The sequence below is a fragment of the Cervus elaphus genome, chromosome 23, assembly GCF_910594005.1.
Source record: "Cervus elaphus chromosome 23, mCerEla1.1, whole genome shotgun sequence".
Taxonomy (NCBI): Eukaryota; Metazoa; Chordata; class Mammalia; order Artiodactyla; family Cervidae; genus Cervus; species Cervus elaphus.
The window spans coordinates 38098963-38113118 of record NC_057837.1 but is presented as its reverse complement, the minus strand read 5'-3'; the positions used below and the strand labels follow the sequence as shown (position 1 = coordinate 38113118).

General features: G+C 60.6%; 1 protein-coding gene across 3 annotated transcripts in view; it reads left to right on the top strand.

Moving 5' to 3' along the window:
* The window catches only part of RRBP1 (ribosome binding protein 1), a 46820-nt gene extending 36477 nt beyond the window's left edge, over positions 1 to 10343 (top strand). For 2 of the 3 annotated variants that reach the window (XM_043883062.1, XM_043883061.1), the window contains 16 exons: positions 1249 to 1418; positions 1535 to 1569; positions 4085 to 4175; positions 4534 to 4626; positions 4977 to 5069; positions 5152 to 5235; positions 5357 to 5446; positions 5866 to 5958; positions 6301 to 6372; positions 6839 to 6934; positions 7582 to 7665; positions 8148 to 8234; positions 8738 to 8821; positions 8975 to 9073; positions 9398 to 9541; positions 9803 to 10343. In XM_043883062.1, the coding sequence (XP_043738997.1) occupies positions 1249 to 1418; positions 1535 to 1569; positions 4085 to 4175; positions 4534 to 4626; positions 4977 to 5069; positions 5152 to 5235; positions 5357 to 5446; positions 5866 to 5958; positions 6301 to 6372; positions 6839 to 6934; positions 7582 to 7665; positions 8148 to 8234; positions 8738 to 8821; positions 8975 to 9073; positions 9398 to 9541; positions 9803 to 9838 (1451 nt within the window). In that variant the 3' untranslated portion in view covers positions 9839 to 10343. The remainder of the gene's footprint in view (positions 1 to 1248; positions 1419 to 1534; positions 1570 to 4084; positions 4176 to 4533; positions 4627 to 4976; positions 5070 to 5151; positions 5236 to 5356; positions 5447 to 5865; positions 5959 to 6300; positions 6373 to 6838; positions 6935 to 7581; positions 7666 to 8147; positions 8235 to 8737; positions 8822 to 8974; positions 9074 to 9397; positions 9542 to 9802) is intronic. The other variant, XM_043883064.1, reaches the window with a different exon arrangement.
* Positions 10344 to 14156: the final 3813 nt, after the last annotated feature.

The window sequence follows — 14156 nt, the reverse complement described above, 5'->3', positions numbered from 1 at the left end:
AATGGGCCTTGGTCCCCCTTGCTCTCAGGGCACCTGCCCCCTCAGGAGGTGGGGTGATGCCCAGGGCACCAAAGGCCCCTGGGGAGGCAGGGCAGGCGGCCCATTGACCAGGTCGCACAGCCTTGTGCTCACCAGACTTCCAAGTAGCGGCTGTGACCTGGAGCAGGTCCTGGAAGCGGCCAGCTGCATCTGTGAAGGGCCAGGCAGTAGTGATCTCGGCTTTGTAGGCCAGATGGTGTTTGTCACGGCTGCTTAGCTCTGCTGCCACAGTGCCCACACAGCCCAGGACAGGCAGGCTTGGCCGTGGGCCAGGAAAGCTCTATTGACAAAAACAGGCTATGGGCCGGGATGGCTCAGGGTTCTAGTCTGCTGCCCCCTGATGTGATGGGCCCGGTGTGGCTTCAGGTGGTCAGGGGAGGCCTCTGGGGAGACAGGTCTGGATGACCGGAAGAGGCCTGCCTCACAAAGACCAGGAAAGGGCAGAAGTGACTGGCACGGAGCCCCTGCGGAATGGGGACAGACTTGGACTTGGACTGTACAAGAAACAGGCTGAGGAGGTCGGCGTGCAAGGCTGGAGATGGCAGCAGTGGTCAGTGTGGGGGCAGACAGGCAGGCCCGGGTGACCGTCCTGTGGAGTGATGAGGGCTGGGAGCGTGTGTGGGGGTGGCGGGACCAACCCCACTTGCCCTTCCGGATGCTCCTGCCCAGGAAAGGACCAAGGGGCAGAACAGCCTGGGGACCAGGGCTGGATCAGGCAGCCACAGAGATGCCCGGGGGATTGGGCGAGCAGTGGACGTGGATCCCCAGGCCTCAGAGATGAGTGAGGGGTGGGGAGGAGGAGGAAGCCCTCAGCAGAGCCCCATGCGTGTTGGGGCAAGCCCGGGGCCAGGGGCTGTGCAGAGTCAGACAAATGTGGCCGTCATTCAGAGCTGTGGTGGGATGTTGTGGAGGTTGCCGAGGGGAGAGGACATGCCAGGAGCCCCCGCCCTGGTCTCAGCGACATGAGCTGGTCTCCCAGGAGCAGGGTTTAGACTCTGCAGCAGACGCCTGTTCAAATCCCATCGTTGCCAAGCAGTGGGGGCGCTTCGTTGTCCCATGGTGTGCAGAAGCCTGGCGGTGACTCTCCACCAGCTGGCAGGCCGCCCTGGGTGGGGCGTGTGTCTCGAGCCCACAGGTGTGTGCTGGGCAGCCGGGAACATCCATGCTGGCAACCCCCCACCCCTGACCCACCGGCTGCCCCTTCCGCAGAACTGCACAGCAAGCTGCAGTCCTCCGAGGCCGAGGTGAGGGGCAAGTGTGAGGAGCTGCGTGGTCTCCATGGGCAGCTGGACGAGGCCCGGGCGCAGAACTCACAGCTCACGGAGAGGATCCGCTCCATCGAGGCCCTGCTGGAGGCCAGCCAGGCCCGGGACACCCAGGTCAGCAGCCCCCTCCCTGGGCCCCTCCATCCCACCCACCCATGGGCCCCCCCGCCCGATGACCTGCCATCCGAGGTGTGTCTCCTGGTGATGATAGGGCTCTTCTCTCGTTCCAGGCCAGTCGAGTGGAGGCTGACCAGCAGCAGGCTCGGTAAGAGGGGGCAGGGGCCCAGCTGGGTGTGGGATCCCGGGAAGGACCCCTGAGAAGCCTTGTCTTCCCCACCCTTCCTCCAGTGCCTGTGGGGAGCAGGAAAGAGGGCAGGACCCAGGCTGTGGGGAGAGTGGCTGGGCCTCCTGCTGTCCGTCCATCCATCCTTCCATCCATCTTTGGACGGGAAGGACTGACTGGTCAGGGGTTTCTCTCCATGTCTACGGGAGGATTTTAGGGCTTGAAGTCATAACTCAAACAGAAAATGGGTCACGCACCTCGAGTGGAGAACCTGGGAGGTTGCCCAGACCTTGGCACAGCTCTGGCTGTGGTGCAGGGTCCCAGCTGACCAGACGCGGGGGCTGGTGCTAGGTGACTTCAGCGGCCAGCCCCAGGCTACTGAGACCTGGTAGGGGCGCCCCAGGCCAGGGGGCTGGAGCCCTTGGAACGACCGTCACCTCCAAGTGTGTGTCCCTCAGCAGATGCCTGTGGGCTTACGGGGTGGTCCTGGCTGCTATGGCCAGGGGTCCTCAGGGCGGCCACATGGGGTGAGGCCTGGCGATGTTGTCCATCCCTGTGCGGGTGGTCGGGCTTGTACCAGGCAGTCTGCTGACCAGGCTCCCTTGTTCTGGCTGCTGCCACCGGTGGGTCACCCTGGTGCCTCCAGGCCATGGCCCGCATTCCCAGCCTCAGGTCTGAAGGCTGGAGAAGGAAGCTGGCCTCTCGGAGGCCCCATGACGCCTTGCTGGAGACTGAGGAGCAAACCTTCTCCGTGCGCCTTTCCAGACAGCTCAGGGCAGCTTTGTTCCTCACGGCATTTGTGGGGGTAGAGAGGTTGTGTTTATTTAGCGTTTTGTTCTTGTATTTTAGGATCAGATTCTTGGACCACACAGCTAATTTCTTGGTACCTAGATCATGTTGCAAATAGGGTCAATTCTAGTATTTTGTATCCTGCAGATATTTGACAGAATGAGAGGTTTTTAGAAATTTTCTTCTCAGACTGTTTATCTGGAAGTTGTGACTAGGCCAGGCGATTCTATTCTGGGCTGGAGGTGAGTGATCCAACCCCATACATTCTGGAACGTACCTCGGGCCACCAAACGGGGTGACTGTCAGTGTGTTCTCGTCACCTGCCGACTGTGTCTTCTTCCTTGGGGGTGCTCTTGCAGGGATTTGCAGGGGGCTGGCTGCTGCAGAATGCCGGCGGCTTGACGGAGAAACTGTGAGGGGTCCCAGTGGTGCTTTGAGGGTGGGGTCAGGTTCTGTGGCCTGAAACTAGCATCTTAGAAGTCCACAACAGCCATCTTCAAGGCTGGGTGCAAACTGTACTTCAAATGAAGGTGAGGGTCAGGGCAGGCAGCACACAGCCCTCCCGAGGGTGTTGAGTCTTCACATACTTCCTTAGGGTGGTCCTCAAAAAGCAGTTCACTATGGCCCCTGGTGAGAAAATCAGAACATGTGTTCCCACCTAGGGCATCCTCAGAGGGACTTCCTTCCTGACCCCAGAGCAGCCCTGGTTCAGGTCAGTGCTAGTGGCTTCCTGTCCTGTTCTAAATCGAGACTCAGAAGATGACATGTTAAAGTGTCCATTTGCAGCTTCTTTCTCAGGACAGCAAGAGACGTTCTAGAGTGTCCACCCTGAGCTATCTGGGTGACAGGTGCGGACAGAACCACATGGCCTTGAGTCTGGACAGAAGCGTGAGGAAGTGGGGCCGCTATCCTGCCAGCTCCCTGGTGTCTGGGGTCTTCTCGGGCCAACGTCTCAGAGCCCGGGTGCAGGACTGAGGGGGCACCTTCGGGTCCCAGCAGAGCCAGGTTTTGGATGCACGGTGGTCGTGGCAGGGAGCTAGGGCCTGCCGGGCACCGCCAAGAGTGGGAATGTTCCTGACGGACTGCAGGCAACGGTGCTGCCCGGTGTCCACCGAGGAGGCCCAGCTGCATCTCTAGAGGGCAGCTGTGGCCGCAGGGAAGGGCCAGGGCCGTGGGCTGTGGGACAGAACGGGACCAGGCAGCAGAAGTGAAGTGAAGTCATTCAGTCGTGTCCAACTCTGCGTCATCTTGGACTATACAGTCCATGAAATTCTTCAGGCCAGAATACTGGAGTGGGTAGCCTTTCCCTTCTCCAGGGGATCTTCCTGACCCAGGAATAGAACTGGGGTGTCCTGAATTGCAGGTGGATTCTTTATCAACTGAGCTATCGGGGAAGACCTTAGCAGAAGAAAGAGCACCCCAAAAAGCGGTCCAGGGCCTGTACCAGCACTGGCCAGGCGGCTGCTCTGACCTCTCCTGTCCAAGCAGCTGTGTCCCCAAGTGGGACTCTGGTGGCCTCTGGGCCCTCAGCTCTCGGGGAGGGGGCCTAGGCGGTTGCCTGTGCCTTGGGGGGGCGGTGTGTGGCCTGACCCCCGTCCCAGGCCCCGTGTGTGCTCCTGGGCACCTGAGACAAGGAGGGGCCCTGAGACAGGCCCTGTGGGGGCTGCAGGTCTTCAGAGCCAGACAGTGACCTGCTGTCTGTCCCTAGCCTCATGGAGCTGGAGTCACAGGTGTGGTGCCTGGAGAAGGAGGCCACGGAGCTCAGGGAGTCGGTGGAGCAGCAGAAGGCGAAGAACAATGTGAGTGTGGGGCGGGGAGGGGGGCGCCTGCCGTGTGGACAGGGCACGTCTGCAGGGGCCTCGGCCTCATCCCCAGCCCAGGCTATCTCCCAGAGCCTCTGCCTGCGCCTCCCGAGGCCTGGCTGGGTAAGAGTTGGCCTCCTGGTGGTGGGAGGCTCTTCTCTGAGGAGCCAGTAACTGCCCTCCTCTCCCTGCCCCCAGCCCCACAGACGAGTCTCCGTAAAAGGCACCAGGTCACCCCAAGCCGTCTGGCACCAGTGCTGCCCAGCATGCCCTGTGGGGTCTGGAGGCGGGTCAGGGAGGTTCACCTGCCCTGCAGAGACTGGCCTGGCTGTTGACCATGCCCCTCTCCTCCCAGGACCTCCGAGAGAAGAACTGGAAGGCCATGGAGGCTCTGGCCTCGGCCGAGAAGAGCTGCGAGGAGAAGCTGCGGTCCCTGACCCAGGCCAAGGTCAGAGTGGACTCCGGGCTGGCCTCAGTCAAGCCAGTCAGCAGAGCTTGAAGCCGCGTGCAGGGCAGCCCTAGGCTCAGAGCGTCTCCGAAGTCCACCCAGGGCCCAGCCCTGCCTCTTCTTGTGCCCTCTGCCCACCCTCCCGCCTGTTTCCCCCGGAGAAGCGGGGAGCAGTGAGCCCTGTGTGCTGCTTCTCAGCTGGGCCTGGCCCTCCGAGGCCATGGGGTCCCCAAGCTTGGTCTCTTTGCATGGATTTTGTTTGTGTTGCTCTTCTGCCCTGACGTCTTGTCTGAACGGTCCCCCTGAGCGCCAGGGCTGACCATCACACCCCTCCCCCGGACCCCCCACAGGAGGAGTCAGAGAAGCAACTCAGCCTGACGGAGGCCCAGACCAAGGAGGCCCTGCTGGCCCTGCTCCCGGGGCTCCCCACCCCCACCCACCAGGTAGGAGGCACGGTGGCTCCTTTGGGTCCCCCCGCCCATGGAGGGGTGCATCCTGTCCAACCGCAAAACATTTCTGTTGCAGAGTTACACCGAGTGGTTGCAGGAGCTCAAAGAGAATGCCTGTCTGGAGCTGCCGAAGCGGCCTCACACGAGCCCGGAGCCCTCGGTGAGCATGGACAGCCGTCCAGCCTCACATCCTGCCCTGTCCCCCTGGGGGTGCCCAGAGCCAGTCGTCAGGCTTTGGCTCACCAGCAAGCCCCCGCCCCCTGTTCTGCCTCCACCCCCAGGACCTGGCCGCCAAGCTGAGAGAGGCAGAGGAGACGCAGAGCGGCCTGCAGGCCGAGTGTGACCAGTACCGCAGCATCCTGGCCGAGACGGTGAGGCCCGGCAGGGAGGCCCAGCGGTTGAGGGGCCCGATCGGGTTCCTGGCTCTGTGACCTCGGGTGGGCACAGCTCCCCTCTGGGCACTGTTCCTGTGGCTGGGTGGCGAAGAGGGGTGCTCAGGGCGAAGGTCTGCAGCAAGTCCGAGGCGGGAGGGGAGCGGTTGGTTCTCCTGTAACACCAGGAACCCAGACCTTGCCCTGGGGCCACCCTGTTCTGCTACAGACCCATCAGAGATGAGAGTCCCGACGGCCTTGTCTTCTGCACACTGGTTGAGGGCCCCCGCTCCAGGGCCGCCACTTCCCCACAGCGTGGCCCGCCAGGCTGGGATCTGAACAGGGTGGCCGCTGGGGTGGGGAGGGAGCCGGGGGGTGTATGTGGGGTCCGCAGACCATGCTCATAGCTGCTCCCACAGGAGGCCATGCTCAAGGCACTGCAGAAGAGCGTGGAGGAGGAGGAACAGGTGTGGAAGGCCCGGGTGAGCACCGCGGAGGAGGAGCTCCGGGAGGTACGTTGCCCGAGGCACCCAGGGTCCGCCTGCCCGAGCCAGGCTGCCAGGGCAGAATGCCATCAGTCCCGGGGGGACAACCACAGGGTTATCTGGGTCACTTGGGGAGGTCAGGTTTTGGTGATGCCACATGAAGTGTGGTTGCAGAAAGACTCAACAGCTGAGTCCTGGTCTCCAGGAGACCCCACCCCCAGAAAGAGGGGCTGGTCACTCTTCGGGGGGCAGGGGCACCATGGGCTTCCTGGGGTGGGTCCCAGGACAGCTACGAGGAACCGCGGCAGCGTGTCCCCGGTCAGATCCCCCAGGGCTCGTGCTTGACGGCCCCTTTCTCGTGCTTTCTAGTCGCGGGTCACCGTGAAACACCTCGAAGAGGTTGTCGAGAAGCTCAAAGGGGAACTTGAAAGTTCCGACCAGGTACGTGGGGGCTCTGGGCAGAGAGCGCCATCCTCTTATGGAGGCTCCTGTGGTTGTTTTCTTTCCTGGTCCATGTGTCCCTGCTTTTCCTTAATGAGCGGTTGCGACCTCGGGGTGGCTGGAGGCAGCATGCCCGGCCTGGTGCACCGTGGCTTCTGCCGTGGCCTCAGGAACCATGGAAGGAGGGTGCGGGGTGGCCCTGCCACGCTCGTCCATCCACCCTGGCCTTGGAGCAGGTCCCCCAGCACTCACCTTGCAAGTAAATCTCGAGGCCTGAGAGCTCGTCCTGTCCCGGGGTGCCTGCATGCAGCGCCACTTCAGGAGTCTGGCCCCGGGCACCTCCTGGAACCATCGGGCTGCAGAGGCTGCCTCTTAGCCCCTGTCCCCGGGCCGGCCAGCCTTGGTCCCTGTGGTCGTACCTATCTCATCCCATCCATTTGTGGCCTCTGACGCGTGTCCTGTCCAGGTGAGGGAGCACACCTGGCACCTGGAGGCCGAGCTGGAGAAGCACATGGCGGCCGCCAGCGCGGAGTGCCAGAACTACGCCCAGGAGGTGGCGGGGGTGAGTCCCGTCCCCGGCAGCCCTGCAGGCAGGGCGGGGTGAGGCCGGCCAGCCTGGCAGCATGGGAGTTCCTCTACCTGGTTGGCGACACCATCCTCATGGGCAGGCATTTAAACGTGACAGGGCTTCACATTCAGGCAGCAGAGAGGATAAGCTTAGCACCCCGATTCTGGTGTGATCTCAGACTTCTGCCCTCACTTTGTAAAGTGAAGTCGCTCAGCCGTGTCTGACTCTTTGCGATCCCATGGACTGTAGTCTACCAGGCTTCTCTGTCCATGGCATTTTCCAGGCAAGAGTGCTAGAGTGGGTTGCCATTTCCTTCTCCAGAGAATCTTCCTGACCCAGGGATCGAACCCAGGTCTCCTGCATTGCAGGCAGACTCTTTACCCTTTGAGCCACCAGGGAAGCCCACGGAGTGCTTTGTCAAAGACACTCCGTAAACACTCATGAAGGCCTGGGAGAAGCCGTTTCCCAAATGCCATGCTTCCCGAGTCTTAAAAAGAGCAGAAGCTGCTGGAGGCTGCCTCCCCCTGCCCTCCCCTGCAGGTTCCCGGGGCGGGTGCCTGCATGTATTGGGTTCCCTGAGAGGTGCTCACAAGAACTGGTCCTCTCTTCTTTTCTCCCACCACCTGGCTACGTTTTCTCAGTTGAGGCAGCTCTTATTAGAATCTCAGTCTCAGCTGGATGTGGCCAAAAGCGAAGCCCAGAAACAAAGCGACGAGCTTGCCCTGGTGAGTGGACGTGGTGTGACCACTTGTGCTGTGGGGGCTGGGTATGCATGTTCCCACACCCAGTCAGAGGGGACGTGGGTGGGCTGTTGACACGTTTGCTCGACCCTGGGCCTGTGGCTGCTGGGACCATGGTGTGGCCCAGGCCTGGGAGGTCCCCTCCCTTGCTTTGCGCCCCTCAGTCCTGCATGTACCACATCCCTCAGGAGTCGCTGGGCTCCATGCCACTGGCCTTGCAGTGAGTGAAGTGTGTGCACAAGGCCAGTCTGGGCCCCTCGGGGGTCCCTCAGCTGCAGTTTGACTCGGGTGAGGGGTCTCGGTGCTGGCCTCCTGCCCCCCGAGAACCTGCAGGGGAGCCCACACAGGCCACGCTCATCAGAGCAGGTCCCCCGAGGGGCCGTGGCTGCCGAGAGTGCCTGCGGTCCTCCTGGGGGGCTGCGTGCATCCAGCCGTGCCTCAGCACAGACCCAGCCACCCTGTTCCAGGTCAGACAGCAGCTGAGCGAGATGAAGAGCCACGTGGAGGACGGTGACGCGGCCGAGGCCCCCCGAGCAGAGCAGGACCCCGCCGAGGTTAGGGGGGCGAGCTGGGTGCTGGTCACTGACGCTGCGCAGGCTCCTCCACCCGGGGCGGGGCGGGGATGGCAGCCCCGACACCCACTGAACCCTAGCCCCGCTCTGCCCAGACACCCGGCTTCTGAGGAGATGCAGAGTGGAAGGAAGGGTGAGGGCTGGGGTGTCTGGTGGGGCACTTGCCCTCCGGACCCCTGATCCAGTCAGCTGTCAACAGCCTCACTACAGTGGTGGCGGCCTCAGGGTGGATGGCCTCCTGGGCCAGGGCTCGCACGGGGCTGAGGCTCCTCTGTCCTGGGGTCTCACTAAAGGACCCCACATCCCATCAGCATCTCTCCCCCATCACCCAGCTCCCTTCCCCAGCGACTGGGCCCCACCTCCCCCAGGGGAGACCAGCTGGAGGGCCCAGGTCGCCCCGCATGTCCATGGCAGGGCAGGGTCGGGGGCCCCTGAGCACCCAGGAGGGTCCCGCCTGCCCCAGATTCCAAATGTTTTGCCTGCAGCTGAAGACGCAGCTGGAGCGGACAGAAGCCCTGCTGGGGGATGAGCAGGCGCGGCGGCAGAAGCTCACGGCCGAGTTTGAGGAGGTCAGGGTGCTGTTCAGCTGATAGTTGTCCGTCAGGGCCCTTGTGGGTCAGGGTGGCAGGGCTGGGCCAGCTGCACCCCACCTGGGGGACTGTCACTACGCCCTGTCACTCTCCTTCTGTATGGGTCCTGACGCCACCCACCACCCCCCCCAGGCTCAGCTCGCGGCAAGTCAGCTGCAGGCAGAGTTGGAGAAGCTCCGTTGCACCAGCGCCCTTGGGTCTTCGGAGGCGGAGGAGGCCGCACAGCTGAAGGTACTGGGGCGCCATCACCCTGGGCTCCCCGTCGTCATCCCCGGAGGTACCCTGAGCACAGTCCAGTCTAGGGGTGGGTGAGGTCGGGGAGTATTCCCGAGTCTCCAGGATCACAGACAACTGGATCAAGTAGAACTTAAGACCAGTGCTCAGCAGCCAGAATGTGGCCCCAGGGGCCACAGCTTCGAACAGCCCTGTAGAAACACTCCTGATCATGGCCAGGATGCCGTGTCCTCCTGGGCCTGGTGTGGCCCCACAGATACAGCCAGGGGGCCGTCCTGCGTGTCATGTGCGAGCTGATCCCCTTCAACCCTCTGACCGCAGGAGAGGCTAGAGAAAGAGAAGAAGTTAACGGGTGACCTGGGACGTGCGGCCACCAAGCTGCAAGAGCTTCTGAAGACGACCCAGGAGCAGCTGGCAAAGGAGAAGGACACGGTGCAGAAGCTGCAGGAGCGACTGGACAGACCAGTGAGTGCCGACCCCGTGGGGCGGGGGTGGGGGTGCCCAGGACTCTGGGCAAGGCCAGCAAGGAGGAGACGTGGACTCAGGGGCTGGAGGGGGAGAACAGAGATTCCTGAAAGCTGCCCTTGGGCCCCTGCCAAGCCCTCGGTGTCTCCTTCAGCCCTGGCTGCTCTGGTGTTGGGCTGCAGGCCATAGTTAGGGTGGGTTAGGAGCTGGGGGTGAGTACGCACCCCCGGCCAGCCTCTCCCCTTCACCCTCTGTCCACAGGAGGACGGCAGCTCAAAGGAAGGCACTTCTGTCTGAGTCTCCTGCAGAAAAAGAAGTTACTGTTCAACTTACCAAAATGCCTTACACATTCCTTACAAATAAACCAACCGACACAGCGTTATCCGGGCCCAACTTCGGTAGCTCTGAGAAGCCATAAAGACAAGAGTTTCTTAGCACCAGAAGTAGATCTTCCAGACCCAGTTTGTACAAGAAGAACCTTTGTCACATTCGAGAAACACTTATCGCCCTGGCCCGGCCCTGGACCACCAGCCAGCAGACGCCAAAGCCCTTGTCAGCCGTGCGACAGACCCAGGGCTTGTTCTGGGAGGCGGGCCCGGGGTCTGTATGTCAATCAGTGCAATTGTGTATTTCGCGGGGTTGGGGGTCGGGTGGTTCTGGTGTTGAGTCCCTAAGGCTGCAGAGCAGACTGGAAGGTCACAGCCAGCGAGGCAGCAGCCCCAGTCCCCGGAAGATGCTGCCCCCAGAACCGACGCGTGACTCCTGGGTGTTAATGCCATTAAAACCCGCGTGTCGCCCGGCACTCCGGTCTTGTCCCGTCTTCCTTGGGGGCTCCTTCCAGGAGAAAATGAGTGTGGTTTCTGGTCCCCCACTGCCCACTGGGCAGGGTGAGGGAGCAGGCCCTGAGATACCCAGTGGCCTGATGGATACACCCTGAGGAGCAGGGCTGCGGATGGCCCAGGCTGTGGTGTGAAGTGAGTTCCAGGGATGAACAAGGGACTCTTGCCGGACTCGGGCAAACATCCACTGCTCAGGAGGGCTGGAGACAGGGCAGCCAGCTTAACTTCCCATGGTCCTCGGACCCTCATGTTTTCGGAGATCCGAGTCTTTGGTCAAGAGGTGAGTTCGGGGCTTCGTAAGGAACCTGGAGCTTAAACCAAAAGTGGATTTAGAGGCAGGGTCACGGGAGTGGTCGCATCAACCCAGGGATAGAAGGTGAACTGAAGCATCCCTCAGGGGTCTTGGTGGTACTTCCAGCTCAGTCCTAAGACTCCGAAGCCTAGGAGAGGGGTCTGATGGGCTGAGTGTGGCTGGGGGAAGACAAGCACCTAGACGGCAGGTGCACCCAGATGGGAGGGAGGGGGGTCTCACCCCTGCCTGAGAGCCTCAGCATCCCATACCTGCAGGCTGAGTTTGACTCCCCTCCGGGATGGTTGTCACCAGCAACTCAAGACCTCCGGGAGGGAAGGTTCCTCTAGCTGCCTTTGGCCGCATACACAAGTAGCGGCCCAGGGGCTGGGCAGTGCTGACCTCAGGCTGCATGACCAAAACCAGGTGCTGGCTTGCAGGGGGCACTTGGTCTGTGCGTCACCTGACTGCTGAGTGGCACTTAAATGTGGTGACTGTGTTGGGATCATGATGCTGGAAATTCTGTGATGGTTCCCCAGAGACAAGAGCAGGACCTGGAGTTTGCCGGGAGGTAGGAGGGGTCAGGGCCAAGGGGACAGGGGTGCAGAGAAACGGGATGAGGGGCCAGGAGGGTTGGTGAGAGGGCCCCGTAGAGCTGGGTCATGAAGGCAAGTGGTCTGGACGGGCAGGACATCGGAGCCACTGAGGTTTCCCAGGAGGGGAGATGAGACCTACCTGTTCCAGACCCCTGCAGGCGGCTTAAGTGGAGAAAGGAAGCCCAAGGGCCAGGGGACACAGGTCATGGGTTCTGGCCAGAAGCCTCAGCGGGAAGAAGTGACTGATGATGCCTGTCAGGCCACAGGCTCGGTTCTCATGTGACATCTCAAGTGCCCGTGGAAGGGGCACCTCCCCCATCCTGCAAAGAATCCCCAGGAAGTGGGAGTGGCCCACCTGGTGAAAGGCATGGCGGGCTTCTGGCTGCCTCTAATACCTGCTGAAGTCTGGAGGCCTGGGGCCTTGCCTTGGCTGGAAGGGAGGCTTGTGACTGTGGAAGCCGTGATCAGCAGCCCCTCACCCCACACCCCTGTGAGCCCCCAACTCGGGGCAGGGCTCACGACTCATCCACACACAGGAACCTTCACCCGAGGGCAGTGGTTCAGGGTCACTTTCTGGTGAACAGCCGGCCTTGTGTCCTGACCCATGTCTCCTGCATCACGGTGGCGGCCACAGTCTGCGTTTCCACTAAGCTCCCCTCCCCCTCCCCCACCACGCGACTGAAAAGCTGGGGACCCTTAGGCAGGGCTCCCCTGCTGGCTCAGATGGTATTCTGCCTGCAACGGGAGACCCGGGTTCGATCCCTGGATCAGGAAAATCCCCTGGAGAAGGGAATAGCAACCCACTCCAGTATTCTTGCCTGGAGAATCCCATGGACAGAGGAGCCTGGCAGGCTACATACAGTCTGTGGAGTCGCAAAGAGCTGGACATGACTGAGTGACTAAACTTAGGCTGGGCAGAAGCCCCTTGAAGGCAAAGGAACGGGGTCACCTCTGGGGAAGGAAGGCTCAAAAGACCCTGGGGCTCCTGAGCTACTGCCTGTGGGCTCCATCCTCAGACCACCTGGAGGGCTCTGGCATCCACGTCTGGGGATGGGCAGGTGAGGGCCTCCACACCTGCCAACCACTGGCCCAGCAGCCAGAGGCCTGGCAGTGACAGCTCCCGGCCAGCAGGGGGAGCCTGCGGACCTTGCTGTCCAGTGGCTAGGTCACCCTCAGGCTCAGGAAGATGGGGGTTGGGGGGGGGGCACGGCTTGGAGAGGCAGCCACCTACCTCAGACCCTAGGTGACAGGAGAGCTGGGAGCTCTGAAAACATCCAACTTCAGAGGCTCCCGGGGTTGACCTGAAGCTCAGCGTCTCGCAGCCCATTAGCAGCCCCTCTAGATCTGGAAGCCCCATTGCAGCTTTTTGGATTACCTCTGGTCACCTGTGTGGGGGGTCAATAAAATGCACAACCCCTGGGATGCCTGGCCTTCGGGCAGTGAAACCACCAGACACTCTCCACAAGTGCCTAATGGGACTCAAACAGAGCCCAAAAGAAGAGTTGTTTTCCTTCCCGCCTCAAATGGAACAAAATTCCAGACTTTACAAATAAATAACTCATCAGGTGTGATGAGAACAAATTAGGGGAAGAAGAAAAAGAGAGACCCGAGTGCTGTGTGACCTTGGACAAGTTACTTTACCTCTCTGGACTGGCTGAGGCACTGGCTCAGTAAGTCCCCTTCCAATGCCCCTCCCTACCCATGTAGTGACCCTTCTTCCAGCCCCAGCCCAGCTGGAACTTGGTCTGGAGATGGCTTCCACGTTTTGAAAATACCCCAAATCATGACAAATCAACATGTCTGTCCTCAGGCGCATCCAGGCTCTGAGAGCTCAAGGACAACCTGGTAAAGAGCGGAAGCCACACATGTGCGCATGGACCAGCCGTACTCTGAGCGGTGAGGGACTCTAGGAAAGGAACCCACCCGACCAAGCCCCATCTTTCCACCTGAGTCACCGTATTCATGGTTTTCTCTGAGATTAATATTCTCGGAATAACTTCATAGCCCAGCACTAAATGTCTGTTAGCAGTGGTGGTTGCTGCTGCTGCTTCCTCGGGGCAGAAGAGCAGTCATTCAATGAACCCTGAGGCAGCTATCCACCCACTCTTCTGCAATGTGTGAACACCTGTAGAAGTGTAAATGTGCTGGAAGCAGAGAATTCCTGCAGTTTTATTCCTCACCAGGGTCAGCTGAGGTCTAAGATGCTCATTTTGCAACAGAGTTACCTGTAGTGCTGGTGAGGGAGAGTCTAGGGCCCCAACCTCAGGAATCCAGAAGCTCCCTGGCAGATAAGTGACCATTAGCATTTCCCAATTTCTGGAGCTGAGTGCCTGGAGCTATTTACATGTCACACCCCCCGGGCACTGCTCAAAACCTTCCCCACAGCACCCCACACACATCTGCACAGAGGCAGGTGCTCATGCAAGGAGCTCCACACGTCACAAGGTGAAACCACAGAGAAGACTGTCTCCTCCTGAACCTGCTGGCTCTGCCTACAAGGCTGATTCTTCACCAGAGCCATCTGGGGCCTGCAGCGCTTCTCAGGCATCTGTCAATACAGTCACTGAGAACGCTGCTTTGCAGTAGAGAAATTCAGGATGAAAGAATGACAAGCAGCCTGTATGTAACCAGTAGCCAGCACAGTTTTCTAGAGAATCTGGAAAGAAGTATTTTGATCAAAGCATAACCTTTTTTGGCTAATGAGAGAGGAGATAATAGCTTGGCATTTAGATAAACATTTGGAATAAGAGAACGACTTCCCATTATATACCAACCTTTTCATTCAATCAGAGGAAGAGGGAGCTGTGATCTTAACTGTATTTGTCTGAAATAGCCAAACCTCCACACCTAACCACACATGTGGAAGGCAAAATCCTTTATTCCCAAGTCAC